This window comes from Lissotriton vulgaris, chromosome 6, assembly GCF_964263255.1.
Source record: "Lissotriton vulgaris chromosome 6, aLisVul1.2, whole genome shotgun sequence".
Classification (NCBI taxonomy): Eukaryota; Metazoa; Chordata; class Amphibia; order Caudata; family Salamandridae; genus Lissotriton; species Lissotriton vulgaris.
In genome coordinates, this window is record NC_141694.1 from 446093942 (window position 1) to 446117165 (window position 23224).

Genomic DNA, 23224 nt, shown 5'->3' on the forward strand with positions numbered 1-23224 from the left:
AAGCTGTCCGTTATTCCACAGCGGAGTTTCGGCTGTCAGCCTGCCCCACCAACCCATACGGCGCAGCGCCTGTCTCCAGATCACAAAGACCACCTGGGTGACCCGCTGCAGCATCCTCCGCCGCCCGGCCGAGTACAACAGCGTATGTAGCGTGGCATCGCCCATCAAGAAGTGTTCCAGCGCATATGCCGGGTCGCTGTGGTCACCATGCCACCACTCATTTAGAACCAGTAGATGAGAGGCCTGGTAGTAGGACAGGAGGTCAGAGGTAGCCAGACCTCCACAGTACGTGGATAGAAAGCAAGTCCGCAGTGCCACTCTAGAGGCACCCCCGGCCCACAGAAACCGGTCATTACTGAGTTCACGCGACGGAACCACTGCGGGTCAATCCTGTACGGGTGGTTCTGTAGTTGGTAGAGGAGCCGTGGCAGGGCGACCATCTTGAAGATGGCATATCTGCCATAGATATTAAGGGGCATGCGAGACCAGGTCATGACGTCCGATTGGACTTTATCCCACACCGGCAGCACGTTGCTCTCCCATGCGACTGCGGCAGACTGCGACAGGAAGACACCCAGGTATTTTAGACCACCGACCGCCACCTGTAAAGCCGAAGCCCAGGGGTATGTCTCCGGCTCGTCACCCAGCACCCACAGGGTCGATTTGCGCGGATTGAGGAAGAGTCCTGAAACCTCGCCAAACACTTGCATCATATCCAGTATGCGAGGGCCAGAGCGGTGAAGGTCAGTCATAAAGAAAAGGACATCATCCGCATACAATGCGATTCTGTCTGAGAGTTCCGCCCCCCACACAAAGCCACGATACTGTGCATCGAGACGTACCCGTGTGGCCAATGGTTCCATGGCCAGTGCGAAGAGATAGGGGGAGAGGGGGCATCCCTGTCGGGATCCCCTGGCAATTGGGAACTTATCCGAGATCGCTCCAGAAATACGTACCGAGGCGGTGATGTCCGTGTACAGCAGCCTCACGTAGGAGATGAACACCGGTCCCAAGTTGAGGAGCGGCAGGAGGGCAAAGAGGTAGGTCCAGCTGACCGAGTCAAATGCCCAGTCGATGTCTGCTAGCAACAACGCTGCCCGATCCCCGGTCGCCCCCACAGCATCTACCGCTGCCTGTGCACGCCTAATGTTGTGTCGCGTCGCCCGGTGCGGCATAAAGCCTGCCTGATCCGGGTGGACCAGATCTGCAATATGTTGGAGCAGACGGTTCGCCAGTGCCTTGGCTAGTAATTTGGCCTCGAAGTTGATCAGGGATATGGGACGATAGGACTCGTGTCGATCGGGGGGCCTACCTGGTTTCTGGAATACCACAATTTCCGCCTGACGCCAGTCCGACGGCAGGCTACCATGCTCCCGCGCCAATTCCAATGCCCGCCTATAGTGTGGCCCAAGCTGCAAGTGGAATTTCCTATAAAATTCACTGGGGAACCCACTCGGTCCCGGTGCTTTGCCCACATTGAGCTGGCCTAGTGCATCACCCAGTTCCTCCGCCGTCAAGGGGAGGTCCAGGGCCTCCCTCACCTCGTCCGAGACTGCACGAGGGGGAACATCCGTGAGGAACCTATCAATTGCTTCCGGTGGGAGGCATTCCCGAGGAGCATACTGCTCTGCATAGTAGTGTGCAAAGCTCGCCGCAAGAGTCGCAGGGTCTGTTATCGCAGTCCCCTCCCCGTCAGTGAGGCCTGGTAAGGTGATTGGTTGTAGCGTTTGTTGACAGAGCCTATGGAGCATGGTGCAGGACTTATCCCCCCATTGGTAGACCCTGCTCCGCGTGGCCAGCCACGCTTGACGAGCCTCGTCTATTAACACCGAGGCGTAGGAGTGCTGCGCCTGTAGAAGTAGTCGTAGCGCCATTTCATCCCCCTCCACCCGGCATCGTCTCTCCAGCACCTCCACCCGCTCAGCAGCTGCAACAATGGTCTCCTGGCGAGTACGACGGGCAGCAGCGCACCATGCAATGTCAATGCTTCTCATAGTCGGTTTCATGGCTTCCCACACAGTCACAGCGTCAACCCCTTCCGCCAGATTCTCCTGCCAATAGTGGGCGATCGCACTGCGCATATGCTGTGTGTAGTCCGCTCGCTGTAGATGCCATGAGGACATCCGCCACCGAAATGGTCGGCGTGTCTTGCGCAAGTCGATCTGTACCGCAACAGGGGAGTGATCAGACAGCCCCCGAGGCCGAATTGCAGCCCATTTTACCCTGTCAAGAAAGGCCCCTGGCACAAACACACAATCCAGTCGTGAGAAGGAGCCGTGCACAGCTGATACATACGTGTACTCACGCGCCCTGGCATGCAAGTGTTTCCAGGCTCCAGGCATCCGCCCATCCCAGCCCATCAATCATTGCCTTCAGCCGCGTAGGGGAGGCCGCCGCCGCGACCCCCTGCGACCTCTGCCTGTCCAGGCTCACATCCACCACATCGTTCCAGTCACCACCGATCACAGCCAAGGAGTCTGGGATCTCTGCCCATAGGTCAAACAGTTTCTCAGCCAAGGACCACTGCAGCGGGGGGGGGGCATACACACTGCCAAATACCACTGGTTCCGCGCCAATCGTCCCTTTCACAAACACATACCGACCCTGAGGATCAAGCCAGTGACGCTCGTGGGTATATGACAGCCGTCTGTGGATAAGAATAGCCACCCCCCTCGAGCCCCTGGAAAACCCGGCATGAAATACCTGGTGGAAACCAAATCGCTGCAAACTCAGTGCCTTTGTGCCTAACATATGCGTTTCTTGGAGGAGCATCACATCAGCCGAGTTCCTTTTACCCCAGCGCAATACTGCCCCGCGCTTGATTTTGTCCAACATCCCCCGGACATTCCAGCTCAATATTCGCATAGAGTCACTAGCAAGTTCCTGCCCTGAGGTGTCAACCATGGTCCCGATGAACAAGTCTCTGAGACCTCCAGGGCCCGACCCAGGCCTCCAACACCATACAAGCCAAAACAGCAGAAGTCACGTGCACCCCCTTCAGAACAACCCCCCCTGTCCCTCTCCACCAGCCCCGTCCCCCCAACAACCCAACTCCAAGTCCCCACCCACCACCCCTATACCTCATGAAACATTGAAGTACCTGTCGCGGCATGGGGAGCTTCAGGCCCAAAACAGAGCGCCTAAAACCCACCATACCAATGGATCCCAACTACTCCCCCCAACTAACAGGGCTTTTCCGTCAGGGCCACCCCCCAGCCATGGGAGGATCAGGCGGCCCGTCAAATAGTACCCCGAACCCCATTGTACCAAGTATCCAGTTCACAAGAAGAGCGTAGCAGTCAAGTGCCACCCAGCTGAAGGCCCCCAAGCCCCACCATGGCCCAGGTCATACTGCACCAGTCGTCGTCCGCTCCGGCACCAGAGCCTCCGAACCAGGCCCTCCGTGGAGTCCACCAATGGACCCGGGTTAAGCGATGAAGGTTGGATTCACACAATGCTCAGTTTTCTTTTCCTGATTGATCAGTGTCAGGTTGCAACCCACTTTGTAGGCCCTCTCGGGACAGGGAACGCCGTCGAAGAACAGGATTTCCAATGCCGTTTACCCTTGCCGGCGGAGTCGCTCCTCTCCTGTGATGATCCACGCGATGGTCCAGAGCCCAGTCCCGGCTGGGCGTTCGGTCGGATCCTGACTGTCTCATCCGTCCACTTGAATATGTCTTCCGGGGAGTCGAAGAAGTGAGTTTTGGAGTTGAAGACAACCCGAAGACGGGCCGGGTACAGCAGTGAGTATTGGATCTTTAGGCCGCGCAGTTTGGCCTTTGCAGCCAGGAAGGAATGTCGCTGCTGCTGCACCTGCCTGGTGTAGTCCGGGAAGATCATGATCTTGTGGTTGTCTAACAGCAAAGTCTCTTTGGCCCTCGCTTCCCGGAGTATGGTGTCCCTGTCGTGGAAGTTTAGGATTTTTGCTATGACTGGCCGAGGCCGTTCCCCCAACGGCGGTTTCTGCGTTAAGGCTCTATGTGCGCGCTCCACTACGAAGCAGCGTGACAAAGCGTCCGGGGGAAGCCAGCTTTCCAGCCACCTTGTCAGGAAGGTATCCATGGGCCCCTTCTCGCAATCTTCCGGAAAGCCTACGAAGCGCAGGTTATTTCTTCGCGCTCGCCCCTCTGCGTCTTCCACACGAAGAGCCAGTCCCTTCTGGATCCTCTCCATCTCCACTACTTTCTGTTTCAGAGAGCCGACGTCCCCTTCCACTCCCGTGATCCTGGTCTCGGTCTCCGCGATGCGGGCGACAGCGTTGCGGAGGTCTTGGCGCAATAGCATGACATCGGCACCCAACGCGCCAATTTTGGCATCCAACATGTCTCTTGACTGCGTGATGGCCGCCATCAGAGCCGCGTTGTCCGGCCCGGTGTTCTGGCCACCCCCGGCAGCCCCCGATCCCCCACTGGGACCGGTGAATTTGTCACTTGGCCCCTGCTTGGCGGAGTTCGTGCCGCCCCGGCCTCTGGTCATAGTCCGGATAATTGTAGTGGGCCGCCCTGTGTCTTTGGCAGTCCCTCCTCTCACCGTCACCCAAGATTAGCCGCCACCCGGGGTGAGGCCCGGGACCCGGAATCCTGCAGGGCGCTCTGCCACACCCGCTCACCACCACAGAGCACGGTCACTGTGTCTGTCTCCAACAATCGATGGCCCCGAGCAGCACCCAGGGCCCCAACAGCAAATGAAGCGGTAAGCCCGGCTCCTCACCTTCGCGGGGCTCCGCGGGTCCACCCCGGCCACCACCGGTCCCCCCTGTCCAACGGAACACCCCACCACCGTGGGTGTGGCGGGCACAACCGAGCGCCGGGACCGGGGCGGCCAGGCGATGCTGTCCCTCCGGGCCACACTAGCCACCCAATCTGGGCCCAGCGCCGGGGGGGGGGGGGCGAGAAAGGCGCTGATGCGCCACGGTCCGTTCCGCCGGCAAGGCGGGAAGATGAGGCGCCTCCAACAATGGCGCATGCCAAAACACCGGACCGGCTACTCCCGTGGGCCACAACACAGGGCCCACAGCTGCTTGCAAACGGGCAGGACGCGCCCCCTCCTTGCCGGTATGCTGGCACCAGCCCCGCCGCTGCTCTGTCCTCGGCAGCCCAGGGGACCCGACCGGTCCCGGGGTCCGCGGAGCCCTCCTTCAGCGCCTCCCCCTCACGGCCCAGAGCAACGTCCACAAACCTGCCAGCGGCAGGAGACTCCGCCGCCTCTTCTCCGGCAGCCAGACACCCGCCTTCCTGAGACCCACGGGGCCCGCCAGCGATCAAGCCGCCCAAGGTCCAGCGCCGGCAGCCGGGGTCCGGCAGAAATCGATGCCCCGGCGCTCCACGCGGCAAGTAGGCCCGGTGGGTGCCGCCACGGATATTATCCCCAGCCAGTAACCGGGGGTCTCGGATGTAGCACCGGAGGGTGTCTCCTGTCTCCAGCAGCCGCCGCCGTCGTTGTAGAGGTGGTTGTGGGTTCGGGGTAAGGATAAATCGGCAGGATAAGTTACGGGCCGGCGGGAGCTCTAAGGAGCCACGTCCGCCATCGTCGCCCTCAAAGCCACGCCCCAGATAAAGTATTTTTAAGCAACGCTCATATATGTCTGGTAGAAGGACAGTCCCCACATTGCTTTCACACAAACAATGGCCCACTTGCTTTGTGTAAATCAATTCTCAGCTTTATTCGTGCTGGCTTTCAAATAAAGATTAAATCCCACATGTATTCCCTATTAATGTAAAATAATCTTCATGATTTATGAAGTAAACCGCACAGGCAAATAACCCTAGACATGCTCCAGGTCATGGAGTTGCTTCACTGATGTAGCTGCTTCTTTATGCTGCAGCAGAGGTTGTTGTCACCATATACAGTATAGCTAGCAGTATGCTTATGACTTCATTAACAAATATCTTACCTTCTAACCAAGTCATTAAGGAATAGGCCTAGAATGAAAACTTAAACTACATTTACTAACGCAGTCTTTTCTTGGTATCTCAAATTTTGAGAATAGGGTAGGGTTACACTTGCAATAACTGCACCAAGCGGCAGCAATTCTATATCTTAAGTGGAAAATCTTCATAAGGATGATTTGTGTAATTTGCTGAATGCTAGAGCAGCAGAAAGGTCTGTTAAATGCTCACCACTAACCTTTTATGTGCTATTACCAAATCTTAACGAGGTGTGCACAACCTGAACAAGGGTGGATCTGGGCTGCTGGGGAATGAGACCGGGAGAAGGATAAGCAAACATTGCAAACTTACTTGGAAGAGCAAATTCAGGCATAATGTCCAGAGAAAGGAATTGGGAGAAGGATGGAAAGAAAATTTAACATTGGGAACGAACTAGAGAAGGATGTAAATAAGAGTAACTCTTTATATGCACTGGAAAATTACCATACACTTGAATTTCTATGCAGCAAAAAAGAGTATACAGTGATAACTACTGACTTTTAACATTTTGGAAACATTGAAAAACACCACCAGAATTCACAACAAATAAAAACTGTAAACAGCAAATGCTATATATTGTTTTTGTGTTTTCCTGGATTCCCCTCTCGCAGGCAGAGAGATTCAAGGTTAGTGAATGTAATAAATGAACATATGATAAAGCATTGGTGTTAATGGTAACCTTTTAGACTCTTTTAGTGGTTGTGAGTTCACGTTTGGAAAACCTTTATATCCTGTAAAAAACAATGCTGACTTTAGAACATATGACCAATACTCGCATTGTGACATCCATCTTACCATGGTTACCTACTTTGGAATTGTGATACTAGTTTGTAGTAAAAATATATTTCTAAGTTGAAGCCTACCAGATCACTGTGCTTTCTGGTTTTCAAAAGCCATCTTGAGGACATTCAGAAAGCTTCTCTGGGAATGCATTTGGCACATTGCTTACCATTGTTCTTTTTGGCTTTTTCGCCGTAAGTGGGATGGGTATGCCCAGGCTTTGGTCCCTTGCTCACTGTGCCACTGGATTCAAGCTAGCCTGGCTGAAGAAGGGTGACATACCCTGAAACTCGTCCCAGGATGCATGTTTACGGTCCAGGGGGTCAAGACTGATTTGCATATGGCTGGGTCCAAACTGGGGTGGCATTGAGGGCAAAAGAACAATGGATTTGACCCAGATCTTTTGACTGGGGAGAATGTTTGCATTGTCAGCATTTCGTCCATCATTTGTTTGGTGTAACATGTATCGTTTTAGTAGTAAAACTGTGTGTCTGTGCAAATGTAATGGTAATTTCAATTGATAATATGTCGTCTGTAATGGCAGTGGGCTACCATACCATGCATACTCCGCTGTACTCTGCACCACTCTACTCTCCACCATTGCACTCAACACTGGACTCTGTCATCACTCCAGTCTATGGCACTGCACTCTGTACTGCTCAGCTCTCCACCACTCTTCTCTACGCCACTCTACATCACTGTACTTTACGCCACTTCACTCTATGCCACTTCACTCTGCATCAATCCGCTGTGCACCACTTTGCTCCACTATGCACTACCATAATCAGTCCCACTGCATTCAATGGCTTTGGATCGTAAGACACATTCTTTCTATGCTGCTGGTCTATGCCACTGTACTCTACAACACTGTACTCTGCAACATTCTATGCCAGTGCACTCTACACCAATCCACTCTAATCTACTCCACGTCACTGCACTCTACTCTGCAGCACACTGCTCTATTCCACTGCAGTTTACACAACTATACTCTGCACCACTTTACTCTACTCTACACCACTGTACTCCACGCCACTGCACTCTACACCACTCTACTTAACACCACTCTGTCACTGAACTCAGCTCTTTAACATTGCACTCTATGCTACTGAACTCTGCCACAGTACTTTTTGCCACCCTACCTTGCACTCTACTCTGCCACTGCACTCTATGCCACTCTACTCTGCATCTCTCCACTCTACACCTCCTTGCTCTGTCACTGCACTCTACGGCACTAGGTTCTACTCTGCACCACTCTGTCTCTGCACTATGTGCCGCTTTACTCTGCATCGTATGTCACTGTACTCTACGCCACTCTACACTTCTCTACTGTTCACCACTGCACTCTACTATGCTGCGATTGAAGTCACCAAATATAATGGGGTTACCCTTTGTCCCTCAGAACCTGGGCATATAATGTTATGTGCTACAGTGAATTCTGTTGGTTAATTCTGTTGGTTATCTCGATTGCTTTGCGTAAACGAAATTGAATCTAGACTATATCTAAACTATATCAATAATGTGTGTAGCCCAATCTATGGTCTCGAGAATTGAGTAGACAGTGTTCACAGCATAAGTAAAGTGTGGTCCTTTACTTGACCAATATTTAACGCTCTATAATACAAATCAAATAAAGGAATAAACTTATTTTACTAGTCCTGAGGAAGACCTGCAGTGATGTGTACCAACTTAGATATACACAAAGGGTTGAAACGTCGAAGACAATTTTATCAGTCCATGTCCTGGGTCAGCCATCCTCTAAATGGAATTAAAACATATGATAGGACGGATGTTGAACTAGTCAATACAAAATTGACGGACATATTCTCTATGAGTGTTTTATGTACATCCTTTTTTTATTGTGTTTTGCTAGTACTTTTGCCCTTTATGTCACTGCTTCACTGAAGTTACGTTGTCTTTTTAGGTCTCGCCTGGCGTTGCAGCCCAAAGCGCTGCTCGGTGGGCGAGAGATATTGTAAGAGAGAGTAAATTAGGTTTTTAGGCCACTGCCCTTTCTCCCTTTAGTTCGGCCGATCCGGACAGGGTTGTCTGCTTTGCTGCTGTCTCAAAGCAATTTCTTATCTTTATGTGGTCATCTGTTTTCACTCAGCCCGTATTTATTTTTTAATGGAGCCTTCACTTAAAGTGAAAGTGCGATGCAAATATAAACAAGCGGCTGAGTGAAAACAGATGGCTAGCGCTTGTTAACCAAAGATGCCAGTTTCCACCAAAGAGTTGTCCGGACCCAGCACCCTTGTAGCCAGACTAAGGCACTAGAGGATGTGTTTGCAAACTCACCGAGAAGATTTCTGCTGAACTGAAGTCTGCTACAGTTTAGCTATTGTTGTAACTAAATCCAGAAAGTGGCCTCTGCGCGGTATATTCAGTGCTGATTCCCTTCAAGTGAGTTGTAAATAACACGAAAGACGATGGTGAATCACAATCAGTGATATGGCCGAGGCACAATGAGAGCATAACTGGGAGGCGAGCGAACAGTCACTTTACCCTGGGTGTACGGCGGCTCGCTTTAATCCGGAGTGGTACGGTGCACACACCAGCGCAATGCACAACGGTGCACCCGAGCTGTCGGGCACACACACTGGGCTGGGCTAGCTCGGTGCAGCTCTTCCCGACAGCTGAAGACAGCAGACATGAGGAGACCCCCGAAAGTGAGTCACTTTCATGCACCCCAAACCTCCATCTACCGTACTACACAGTACATTACCACTTTAATTCTGGAAAACACAATATCCTTAACTCTGTAACACTTTCCCGAACTCTGTAACGCTAAACATTACTTTCTTCTGGTTTAAATCTCATTTTCTGTTATTGGTGGGTTACTTCTTTATCTTGTAGTACGGGTGTGAAAACCATGCAATGAGGGACCTTGGAGACCATTTGGTAAACCGTAAAGTGGTCAGTGCTTTTGCTTTACTCCATAGGCAAACAGTGAAGTTGGGCCTTGAATAATTTTCAGATATTTTCAATAGATTTGGCGTGGGTTAATCTACCTGAAGAGGGAGAGGTAGGATACATGCAAAAACGTAGTATAAAATCATAGCTTTTTCAATGAATGACTACATATATGTATTTATATAAAAGCTCCTCTCACCGAGGCCTCTATAAGTACATCCGGTAATAAATGCCTGGCCTGCTCTGGATCTAGGGAGCAAGCTGAACCGTATTTTTAACGACTCCTCTGGAGCATTTCTCGGCTCTCTCCCTCCCCTCCTTACGGCCCTGTACCACACACAGACTCCCATTGTCACCTCTCTCCTATGTCATTTACAGCTTCGGTCGTTTTCTATTAGACATTTTTGGGAGGGTTTTGGCGTGTGGGGGGATAAATGAGACAGTGGTAAGCTTGGAAAAGACCACCTTCAAGTCTCAAGCATTTCCTGCCGTTCATGCCCCCCACCCCCTTACTTTCACCTCTACTCTTGCCCGTGCCGTTAAATGGGTGCTTTGTTTGCCAGTCAGGGAGACAGGGGAGCAGGAAATTACGTGGTCAGTTTAACAAGCATTTGCAATGCAATAGGTCTCGCATTAGGAACGTTTGAGCTATTGGTATTGTAAATGACAAATTTGTTATTTATGTGTTGGTTTTGAAAATAGCAAAATTAATAGCTTTGTCATTTACAATGCCAATCGTTTTAACTTTCGCAAATGTGACAACTATAGCATTTGTAATGCAATATGTATTGTATTAGCATGACTTAGATGTGTTGATATTACAAATAACAATGGCTTTAATTTCTTTTTAATAATTAATACTTAAATAAAAGTTATTGTAATTTATAATGGCAATAGCTTAAACTTTGGTAAATAACTTTTGTGAAGATTATGTTCAGTGTATTTTATTGTGACTAAAATCCAAGAACAGAAGTGAAATATTAACATCTTTTTGTGACATTTGTTATAAAGCTTGAAACATTGAGAGAACATATTTGAACCAGTTGTTGTTGAATGGTTGCACAGAGTGATGTTGTGGTTGCGACGAGTGATGCTGTGGCTTTCAGGGATGCTGTGGTAGCGCATAGTAGTGATGTGGTGCCCCTGAGTGATGCTGTGGTGGTGCTGAGTGATGCTGTGGGGATGCGATAGAGTGAGTGCTATAGATAGATAGAAGGAGGGCGATAGATCGATAGACAGATAGTGTTGGCGAAAGAGTGAGTGCGATGGATAGACAGATAGAGTGAGTTAATAATTTTCTGCTGTGGGCAGCGTGCTCCCCAGAAGCATTCCCCAGGTAAAGGGAGGCTTTGTGTGAGCCGCATTCCAGGCAATTTACAGTGACGGTATGACGAGAGAGGCAGAGAATGTGATGAGAATTGCCGACCCGCAGGCCTCCATTTTTGCTGATGCGCATGAATCTCAGTAATTAGTCTGCACACAAAGTGATAAATGTATCCCCCTTAGCCGTAGCCGTTGAACCGCTGGCTCTGTGTTGCATGCATGCGTTAATGTGGCAGTCGATTTTTGCCAGCAGGCGCACTCACAACACAACAAAAATGAACTACTATTACCCAATGTAACGGTACTCAATTCATCCACCTTAGAAGCTGGAAGTGTGAGTTGGTCCTGTCAGGATGTGAATTGATGACCTTCATTACATAACTGCAGATGTATGCAGCGAGCATTTAAAACACAGAAAAATATTGCTGTGAATGTGTGTGTGTGTGCGTATGTGTGTGTGCGTGCCTGCATGTGTGTGAAAGAATTAGCACTAAATAGCACATATGTGATGCCAGGATGTGAACTGATGACCTTTATTACATAACTGAAGATGTCAGCAGCGAGCGTTTAAAACACAGAAAAATCTTGCTGTGAATGTGTGTGTGTGTGTTTGTGCGTTTGTGTGTGTGTGCATGTGTGTGAAAGAATTAGCACTAAATAGCACGTGTGTTAGTTGGTCCTGCCAGGATGTGAACTGATGACCTTTATTACATAACTGAAGATGTCAGCAGCGAGCGTTTAAAGCACAGAAAAATCTTGCTGTGAATGTGTGTGTGTGTTTTCCTGGTCGTGGTGTGCAAGGCTTCCTTTCAAGTCGGGTGGGGTAGCAGGGGAGCCAGTAAATGGGAGGGAATAGCTCTCGGCATTGCTGGGTGGGTGGGGGAGCAGCAGCCTGTGGTGTGAGAGACAAATGTAGGGGTGAGGTGGAGGGAGGGGGGAGAGAGTGCGCTGCAGAGAAAGAGGCTGAAGGTGGGAGGGCGGGGGAGATAGCGAAAGGGTGAGAGAAGAAGCATGGGGGCGGGGGACTTTGAAGTGTGAAGCTCTCGGCATTGCTGTGGCGGGTCTGATGCGATAATGGAGGCTTGGGGAGCAAACAGCAAGCGCGTGCACGGGCACATGCACTCGGCGTAATCCGCCTGGTTCAGCTTTCCTGTTTCCACCTCTATATGTCTCGACATCTGCAAAGCGCAAGTGCATTGGCAGAGGTCGAGACCAAAAAATGCGCATACCCACCTCTTGTGTGATTTTTTTCAGTAATGAGCAATTCATGTGGCAGTGAGGTCCTGAGGTAACCTCCCTCCTGCCCTTCCATTAGAGGAAGAAGCCGCTACAAATAAGGAGGGTAGGTGCTGCTAATCGCACACTACAGCCTCCCCCCTCTTACTACAGCGCTCCGCCCCACCACCGCTCAGATATTCAAAGCAGTATTGATCTGTGCCCGGGCACTGAGCCGGAGTGCTTCTGAGCTGCGTCTGATGCTCCTACGCTGTGGAGGAGCTGCGCCACCGCCGAAGTTTCCAGGGTGGCAGGAAGGAGTGCGGGTAGAGGCTGAACTGTTTGAACGTCGGGAGCCACCTGCGTGGACGGCAGACCGAAGTTTGGGGAGCAAAGGGAGGTGAAGAGAAAGATGTGAGCAGACTTGGCACTGCCTGGCACAGCCTTCTTGTGCATGGCAGGACCCCATATCCATGAAGCTTCCTGCCTCCCCCTGGAAAAGAGGTCTGCGGGGATGCCGTTCCGTGGGGCAGCTCTGGTGACTGTTTCCTCTTGTGGAGGGTGGGGCACTGCACTTCTCACCAGGGCTTCCCCGGGGACCACTATCAATGTTTGACCAGAATATGAGCGATGGGGTGTCCGAGGAGGACAGTAGTCCGGGGTGCGGATCAGGGGGCAAGGACCCCCCCCGCCACCTGGGCTGAACTGGAGTGCGGTCACCGCGGGCTGAAGGAGCTGCCAGGAAGCTCCATGGAGGGAGGAGGCGTAGGAGGGCAGCACCTGGACATGGACGAGAGCCCGACTGAGGGGGATTCCAACTACTGCAGCAGGATCCTGGTCAGAGGTAAGATGCACGTGTGCTACCGCATCCTACCTCAGGAGTAAATACACCCTTCTCTAGAAAGCTTCCCTACGGAACCCTCAAATCCTGACAGCTCGCCTAGCCCTTTCTGGACGCCGGAGTCCTGACAGCTCGCACAGGCATTTGTGCATGCAGGAGCCCTGACAGCTCGCACGGGCGTGTGGGGGGCAGGCGCCCTGAAAGCTAGCACGGGCATGTGTCTGGGCAGGGGCCCTGGCAGCTCGCACCGGCGTTTTTGGGGGCAGGGGCCCTGACAGTTCGCTCTGGCGTTTGTGGAGGCTGGAGTCCTGCAGCGCTGTCCCCGCACCCTTGGGTCAGCATCAGAAGCTGAGGTCTGCAGAGAACTGCAGACTGCCGAAGAGCCAGGCAGCCCTTTCATGACAGACTGTTGGAGATGGAACATGTGGCTTGGCTTCCCTGGGACGCCTGCAGCCTAGTGCAGCCTAGGGGTCAGATGGGGGCAGGGGGGGATGGGATCCTGGGTGCTGTGTCTGTGCAGGCAGCAGATAAGCGGCTGCATTTCTGTGCTATTTTAGCAGGGCAGAGCAGCCCCATAGCCTCATTCCAGGTCAGAAACAAGCATTTGCAATGCAATAGGTCTTGCATTTACGCGAGTTTGAGCTATTGGCATTGTAAGTGACAATACCTTTTATTTATTTTTAAGTTTTTAAAACCTAAATAAAAGGCATTGTCATTTACAATGCTAATGCTTAAACTCTCGTAAATGCGAGACCTATTGCATTGCAAATGCTTGTTTGTTAATGTCGTGACAGCCTTACACGGAGAAAACAGTGTTTAATATTTGGATATATGACTAAGAATAAATGCAAAAAGTAATGGCTATGTTGTGTTATTTATTCCTTTATTTGATTTGTCTTCTGGAGTGTTAAATATTTTTCAGGTGTAGAGGCACACTCTAATTATGTTGTGGACATTGTCAATTCCCCAGACCATAGATTGATCTACACACTATTTTGATATAGTCTAGATATCATTTTGATTGCACGAAGCAATCAAGATAACCACCAGACCTTATTGTAGCTCATAGCATTCTACGCTGTTGCACTCTATGCCACTGCACTCTATGCCACTACACACTGTCACTGTGTTGCACACAGCTGCACTCTATGCCACTGTACTCTGCAACACTCTACACCAATGCACTCTATATCAGTCCACTCTACTCTATGCCACTCCACTGTACGCCACTCTTTGCGACTCCACTCTGTTCCTCTCCAATACACGCCACTCTTTGCTACTCCACTGTACAACACTCTACTCCCCTCTTTGCCCTTAAACCATACGACGCTCAGTGCCACTCTCCTCTACGTCACAAACTTTTAGCCAAGCTGAACAGAAGACATGTTTGTGTACAACTTGGCTAAAACAAATTGGCAATGCCAATAGCTCTTCCATAGGTGCGACCAATTGGCTCTGTCAATGCTTGTTAGTGAACCAATAGCAGATGCAAGGTTATCGTTTATTATCATTTATCTTAATTTGCGTTTTTTGTTTTTTGTTTCTTCTAGAACCTGTTCGAAGTTTGCGGCAAAGCACAGTTGCAAAGCGCTCTAAGGCTGCACCTGCACTGAGTCCTAAGAAAATTGCTTTAATTTCTGCAGTAACTCTGACAGTTGGGGCAAAGGAAGACTCATTTCTTAAGTCCATTGAGGTTGTTGATGACCATGCAGATGAGTTGCAGGTGAAAGCAGAGCATCATAAAGCATTGCGAAAAAGCGGAAGGCGAGCGTGTCAAACAGTGCCGCGAGTGAAGGTGCAACTACCTGGTGTGAAAAACTCAAATGTGATAGGTGAAGACATGAAGAAAGAAGCAACAGACAAAGTGGAAACTAAATTGGAAGAAGGATCAGTGGTTAAGTCTGAAAAATTAAGTAGTTGTGCCCATATATACGACTCTCACTCTGTGGAAGAAGAAAGGCATATTAAAGTTGGGAATAGAACACAGTTTGAGCATATTAAAAGTGATGTACAAAGTATCATGACAGAAAAAGAAGCACTAGCTGACATAACTCTTCAGTCACAAGCTGAGGGGGTCTATAAAATAAATGAAATACTGAAGACCGTGAAGGAAAGTAGTAGTTCTGAATTGGTTGAACCATCTAATCAAGCATTTGTGAGTACTGCGGAAGGACACAAGGTAATGCCAATCTTGCCGGGTGCAGTAGGTAAAGAAAGTTCACGCAGCTCATGGTTAGAGGCTTCTGTGGATTCACTGGTAAGAAATACTGGGGTAATAAACAGCTGCAAAGGGGGGGCTTTGCAGGATGAGAACACTGAAGGCCAAGTGCTATGCTTTTCTGGAAAGTGTTTTGAAACTGTTAGATCTGATAAAGAAACGGAGGAGAATTTGTATACTTCTGGGAAAGGAAAGAAACGTGTTTTGGATAGCAACCATGCTCAGAAATTCCATACGCAGAACGCATCACTGATTACAGGTGGCGTCCGCCCAAAAAGACAGGCAAAGCCAAGAGCTCATGATCTCCACAATAAACTGGCTGTTAAACCTACAAAAAGCAAGAAAAATGTTAAAAAAACACAATCCAGACCAATTCAAGCTGTACAGGATTCTCTTCATAATTCAGATCGGGGAGCAGAAGAAATGTGCATAACAACCAGGAAAGGCCCGAATAAGAAAAGAACACACATAGTCCACGTTAAAATGATTCGGCCTGTTGGGAAAGAGTCACCAGAAAAGGGTAGATCAAGTACTGCTGAGCCTACTTTTCAGCTTTCTGTTAAGTCAGGAAAAGGGAGAAAAGTACATTCAACTAAAGATGACAAGATGCATAGTTCTATTTTAGGTGCTAAAGTTGCCACAAAGCCAATCGTAGATGTGAAAAAAACTCACCACACCCATGCTCAAAAGTCATTAGCCAACAGTTTGGATGATAAAGCTAGGATTCAACAAAGTACTCCAGGTGAAGGACACCATCCAGTTTCAATGCATGCGCATACCCATTCTCAACCAGACAACACTGGGCAGTCTAACCAACGACAAACTCCAAAACAGCTGCCTTCATCGTTAAAAACTAGTGAGCCGGTAAAGGATGAGGGGGAACAGAAAGATCCAATGGGTGCTGATCGGTTGAAGGAAGATGAGAAGCTTAAATTGAAAAAAGGCCTCCAACCACGCCAAAGAAGAAGCAGTAAGAGCATTTCTTTAGATGAACCTCCACTTTTTATCCCAGATAACATTGCTGCTGTAAAGAAGGACAGTGTCGAGCATAGCTCACCAAGTGACAGAAATGCATTGTTGCATGCCAAGCAATGTGCCTCTTGTAAAAAGCACCATGTCAACAGGTATGTATGATGGTATTTTGTCCTGAATGTTCTCTTTTTAACTTTATATAAATTCACAAATATTTTCTAAATGATTTTTTGTTCACACATATTTCTGATTGTCACCATGTGTATTTGTACTACTTGCATGTTCGTTGAATAATTTGCCGGTATAATCGTTTTTAGGGCTCGCCCCTTTCCTATTCCGCAGGAATAGGAAAAGAGCCCTAATGCAGCCAAACCTTCCTAAGGCCAAGGGCTCTCCAGCGGATTTTGGGAAGTGCACGTCTCGTGCACGAGCTTGCCTGAGCCTTCTGCCTATCAGCCTGCCAGTTCTCCTCCCCTAATTATTCACTTCACTCACTCTGGCTCTTCAAAGGCTCTGTTCCCCGCCCCCCGCCTGCACTTCACGGCCGCTTGCCTTCTGTCCCTTAATCTCCCAGTGACTCCCCCCTCACCTCTCCCACTCCACTGCTTCAGGCCCCCACCATTTGCTCAGGACATTGCTTGTTATATTTTAAGTCCTGCAGTATATGAACTTGTTTGTCTTTTTCCCTAGAACTGCATCTGCCAGGGGTTTGTACCCTCTGATTTTTTTTTCTGCGGCTATGCTATTATCTGGCTGGTGCAAAAGCATCTGCCTGGTTGGGAGTGCAGTATGCAGATTCTGTAGAATGCTCTGAGTCTTTGTTTAGTAGACCTAGATTCAGGAAGCTAGCTTAGTGAGTTAAGCGCTCCCTGCTGAGATCTTTGTAACCTGCAGGTCATGGATTTGATTTTCAGTGGGAATCGCTCATCTTTTAAACATCCATGGTTGACTTGTAGTAATGCTTGTTGTAGGAATCTGTAGACCGTGTAATTGTAAACTGCTTCTTTATAAAAAATGCTCATTCTCCTTGGAGAAGGTGCCAAATGAGGAGTCTGCATGAGGCCCACTTCAGGCGTTATTGGTGTCCCCTTAGACTTGTAAACATGTACACCAGCTTTGGAGGAGCTGGAAACAGGCTGCGTTAGATGGCAGTGTGTGTTGGTCAGTGGTGTGTATTCTGCGTTAAGGCCCTGGGTACCTCGAGCTTCAGCCCTGGTGGTCTTCTGTACGTTCAAAAGGGATGCCACAGAATGTTCGCTGGATGCTGTCTGTATAAAGATCCGGCTTGGACATCATTGATTTGATGGGAATGAGCATGCAGTGACCGGGCCACGCATCCCCCAACTGGCGCCTTGATGCCTTTTGGGCAAATGGTAAGCTCTAAAAGTATGTTTTCACTCATTCAATATCGGCAGGGTGTGGTGGCCTAGACACTGCAGTGACCGCTCCTGTGTGTTTAAAGTAACGCGGATGCTAATAGGATGGCTGTTTTCTGCAGGCACTCTCGTTACTACTGTTTACGTAACTAGGGTGCTGTCCATTGATGTGGCCTACATCTGGGTACATTCAGAGAGGGACTGCAACTCTGGAAGATAGGTGGTCGTTCCTCCCTCGTTCTAGAATGTTTTTAGAGGATCAGCAGTAAAGAGTCTCCTGGAGAAGCATTTGTGACAAAGATAAACAGGGTCTTGCCGAGACCGGGTAAGAATAGTATCTAGAACGCCATGGTAACAATGATCAAGTAACTTTGGTAGAAATCTAGGGCACTTTTAAAGTTGGCAGACTTTCTTCCTCACATGTATGGCTTTACAGCAGTCAGTCTACAGAGCCTCGTGAGCGGTTCTAAGCGCTATAAATACAACAAAAAAATCAATTTCTGCTCTGTTCATAATTTCTGTAACTCCGTTTTCCAATAAAAACAAAAGAACTGAATGCAAATAGAGCCTTGATTGTGACCATGGCGTCTTTACCGAGTGCGTCCAACTGTGCATTTAATTAGTAACGTGTTTACATCGGCCGGCACTTTTAATCCCAGACACACCCATGGATTGTTATCACTGACCCCCTCCCTGCTAGTTCGGTTTGTGTTGAACATTGACAAAGGTGGCTCGTTGGCTTCCAATCAGATATCCAGCTGTGGGCCTCCTCTTGAGGAGTTAATGCTTCCCGCTGGTTCTGCAACTTGAATGAAATGGAACCATCTTTTCAAATGCGGACACCAAAGCAGGGCCAGCCCCACACTTTGTGTTGAACAGTTTTCAGGTTTACCTCTCGTGGTGATGAATAATACATCGCTTCGAGTGGAAGAGGCATTGAAAGACCCGCAAAGGGCCTCTATAGTGACGTGGGAGCAGGAAGTCACCCTTGCGATGGCAGCGTGCAGAGGCATGATCAGGACGCGAGCCCTGTGTTTGGGCTCAGGGTGCCCCCAGAGCCAGCCCAGGAGGCCCACACCGTCTAGCAGTCAATCTGCAATTTATTTAATTTATTTTGCGGGTTTGTAGAGCGCTTGAATAAACTCCCAAGGGAGTATCTCCGCGCTATCTGACTGCTGAACCTGCAGGAGATCGAATTCCCTGGCTCCAATCTAGTTCTTAAACTGTGTGGTTAGACCTGGAACAAGAACGTCTTCAGCTTTTTTCTGAAGGCCAGATGGTTTTCAAGCTGCCTAAGCTGGAGAGGGAGACCATTCCATATCCTAGGTCCCCTCACAGACAGAGCCTTACCCCCTTGCCTTACCCGGTGGATCCTAGGAATCGTGAGAAGCATTTGGTCACTGGACCGTAGAGCACGAGAAGGGACATACGGCACAAACTTGTCTGCCAGATAGGAGGGACCCAAACCATAAAGTCCTTTGTGGACCGTACAACAGATCTTATTCAATTGAAGTTGAATTGATTTATTCGCATACGTTAATTAAAACCATTGCACTACAGTAAAAACATTAAAAGGAGAAAAAAAAAGAAAAGACAAAGGATAAATGTCCGTTAAGAGCTATTCATCGGGCAGTTGTAGACTTTGCACCCAGTACACGTCACATTTTAAAATGTCCTTCACCTGCTCACTCACTGTGCACAATGGTCTGGACCCTTCAGTTAGATGATGCCGTTAACAAGTGAGCTCTGTGGACCGAGGCTGCTGCCACGCGAAACATACTGTGTTCACCCAGGCTCCGGTGCCTACCAAAAACGGAATATCCTCTTCTCTGCTAGAGGTGGTTGAGCCCGCATGTTAAAACGGCGAGCCGAGCCAAGGTTTGGCTCTGGAGCCTGTGCACGAGCCGAGCCAATCCTTGAAAATATTCGGCATGTAAATCCTGCAGCTGACACCAATTTAAAGTATGATAAGGTAATTTACTTTAACATGCCAGAGTAGATCTCTGCTTTGAGAAGTACTGATTGAAAGTGAGCATTTTTAAGTATGAGCCGAGAAACATTCCTGCTCCCACCCTGATGACAATGTTGATTGTGAACGAAGAGAGTGGCTTACATTCTTTTTCTGAATGGACTAACATTAATAGGCTATTAAACACAACAGAGACATCTGCCGTGGATCTTTTCATTTGATCAAGCAGGGAAGCCAGGATTGAGCTCAGATTTTCCCGTTTCATAATGTGCAATTCAGAGTATCTCTTTCAGAAATTAGAGGTTACTGCTTTGCCCTTAATATTTGGAGAATCAGATTATATCGTGGGTGATATGCAGAAGCACATTTTATTTTTGTCAATTTTGCATATCTTTTAAGGACATAAGTGCGCTTGACAACCGAAACAGAGTACCGTACACATCTATTTGTTTTCAGCACGTGGAGATTTACTGGGATTCACAGGATGCTGAACTGGGGGTCAGGATTTGAACCTGCTTCTTAATGTTGCACGGTTAGCAGACGTGGCCACTAGGCCACCTCACCGTCAGAGTAAGCTCGGCTCGTTCGGTGCTCAAGGTTGGAAGAGGACTTCGAACTGAGCCAACGCCAGGCATGTTCCTCGAGCTTTGTGTCTCGCCCACCTCAAGTCTTTGCTAAAGGTTAGCGCATGTTGTTCTGTAATCCACCGTTTTATGTACATTTCAACAATTTTCAGCTTCATATATTGTCTGATTTTTGTTTTAGGTCTCGTAGAGAGACCTATTGCCGTTAAACCAGAAAGCTAAAAGGCGGATTTTGCCGAGTGCATGTGTGTCCGTGCACGCGCTCTCCATTTGCTTCCCGAGCCCGCCTGCCTGCTTCACACAAAGCCATCAGCCTCCCTCCCACCTCCCCCCTAATTGCTTTCCCTTATCACGGCCGCGAGGCCATGAGCTACTTCAAAGGGATCCGCTCCCCGCCTCCCCCCGCCGCTTGTCCTGTCTATTGAGCCTTTCTCACCTCTCTCCTTATCTCCTTTTCTCTCCCACTAGCTTCACTTCTGTGGTTTTCTGCTGTCAACCCTGCCCACCCCCTCCCTCTCCAGCGCCTGCCTTCTCTCTCGCTCCTTCCGTGATTCGCATTCGATCATCAGAGGCAAGCCAGCCCAGCAGGCAGCCCACCCCCCTCCCTCTCCATATGGGCAGCCCACCCCCTCCCTCTCCAGCGCCTGCCTTCTCTCTCTTGCATTGCCTCACTGGCCCATTTGTTACTTGTTTAACATTGTAAGTGCTGGCTCAAAATGTCCCGAATGAAGTCATCATGTATGTCGTTTTATATTTCCATTTGTGGAAGAAAGAAGCCTGGATTCCATTCCAAGTCATTTACCTTAAATAGTGAGGTCCTTGGTGAACCATGTCACCACTGCACAATGACTCGTACACCTTATTTGAAACATTTTGCTTGTTTTCAGAAATGCCGGGGGCCTTTGTCACCCATTTAAATCCGGATACTGACACAAACGCACTTAAGGCAGCCATGTTGTACGTCTCTTTCTCTATACGCCAATGTCTGCGTGTACTCCTCTCCTTCTCTGTCTCCTTCCCCTCTCATTTTGTTTTCCCCCCGTCACCCTCCTCTCTCCCTGCCTTGTTTTTAATGCTCTGTATTTATTACATTGGGTTGTGTAAATCAGTGGTAAAGCCTGACCGCCTGCTCTGGATTCTGTCACGCAACATCGCACATTTTGTACACAGAGACACAAAAAATTAATAAACAGCACACAGAAACCTTTACATTCATAATTCTTCTACATGGGTATGGAAAGACGTCAAGTACATGTACTTCTGATCACTGTGATAGGTTGCTTTCGTGAACGTGTCGCACATCTCACTAAACATGTTTGTCTTTGTTTTTGGTGATGTTCTAGCACAATATATCCAGTTGTCTCTCAGCCAAAGTAACCAAAATGGTTGTATGTCTATCCTCATTCATAGAATTCTAATTCATTCAACAAATGCTCCAGAATGCCACATACCACATAGGATATACGGATACTCGAAGATTGCTTCCAAGTGGGAAAACTATATAATTATATCGAGTCTTGTATAAATGCAGTTCACTTCTTTCAATCAAAAGAAAAAATATCAAATTGAAGTCATTTCTCCGAGTCTCAACAAAACTCCATAAGCTCAAAAGGATACTGAATACCATAAGATCTTGGAATCCCCATGTTCAAATGCACCGTAGGAATGTAGTTAAATTCACCACACTGCTCTACATCATCACCAAAATGTACAATGGCACACGGTAACTCGTAGTTTAAAATCACCACGGAGCTCCGCTGCCCGACATACCTCCGATGAGGTTTTCACAAGAAAATGTAAATGAAAATCCCAAACTAAATCGTAAAATGGCAGCGCGTGGCCTCCTGACTCACAGCACTCCGCTTAAAGTCTGAATTGAGTGTTAAATATAACAGAAACGGTAGCGCGTGGTTTATGAACACACAGCGCTTGCATCTTTAGGCAAGTACGGAATAGAACACAGGAGTAGGGTAACGCGTGGTCGGCCGACACACCGCGCCGGGCACTTGGATGCCTAATGAAGATCAGAGCGAGTCGGGAAACTCACTGCGTTCCTCCTCACGCGATGTCCGATGGAAGGAACAGCCGAAGGCAACCACTCTCCAGCCGAAGAGCACAGAACTGAGGCAACAGGAAAACAGGAACCAGTGGACTCAAAAGGAACTGGAACAACAACAGAATTACGCGCATCCGCTCTCGCGCGTCTTGTCATTAAGTACCTCCCCCTCCACTCTAGGAATCATTGGAGACGTGGTCTTTCACTCAGGTAGGCGCCTAGATCACGAAACCCGACAGTTGGCTCAATAAATGATTATTGAGAAACGTCCCCACCGTTTATTCTGTGTATCTCTCTCTGAGACAAAGTGAGCACAAGTGACTGAGCGTAAAGTAGCATTGTTTCTACTATCCTTGATGGGACAGAGTTGTCATGTTCGATAGTTGCTACAAGCTATTCTCTCCTTGGTAAGAGGGGTTTCTAGTGGCTCTGTGAGCTAGCTGGTATACAGTCTGACATACTCGGTGGGGATGTCCGGAATCAGTTTGGACACCAAGCCTGCAGTGTATGTTGTCTAAACGTGCAGATCCTATATAGGTTTATAGGAACTACACAACAGAGGTACAGTATTTCTAAGCGATTAATGGTCTTTTCTCTCTAAAAGGGAGACACAACTTGTACATTAGTATGGATCCTAGAGTTGCTTGCTTCATAAAGAAGGCAATCTGGTTATCTTTCATGTGATCAGTTTCTTAAGTCCAGGATCATTCCAGAATATGAATTGTTGGCTGTTGATTTTTTTTTTTTTGCAGAGTTTTATATAGCTCGAACTTGCCCCGAATCAAGTGCTTTACATAGCACCAGTTACATCACGAGGACATACATTTATTTTTGTTAGGCACTGGGAGATAAAGTGATTTGCCCAGAATCACAGGATATTTTTAGCGTCATTACCGAGACTCAAACCCGGTTTCAGAGGTCGAGCGCCCTAGCCGTTAGACCAACTCCTCAGTAGTGAATAGTTCCTTCTGGTTAAACAACTCCAGTGTGGCAACACAAGGTGACTCGGGCACTTCAAGGTAGCCTTGGAAGGTAAGTTCTGCTGTTCAAAGT

The 23224-nt window shown here is 48.8% G+C and overlaps 1 protein-coding gene across 4 annotated transcripts in view; it reads left to right on the forward strand.

Annotated features, from left to right (window-relative positions):
* Nucleotides 1-23224, forward strand: part of PHF3 (PHD finger protein 3) — a 577271-nt gene that overhangs the window by 166687 nt on the left and 387360 nt on the right. For all 4 annotated transcript variants that reach the window (XM_086926461.1, XM_086926458.1, XM_086926459.1 and 1 more), the window contains one exon: nt 14547-16338. In XM_086926461.1, the coding sequence (XP_086782587.1) occupies nt 14547-16338 (1792 nt within the window). The remainder of the gene's footprint in view (nt 1-14546; nt 16339-23224) is intronic.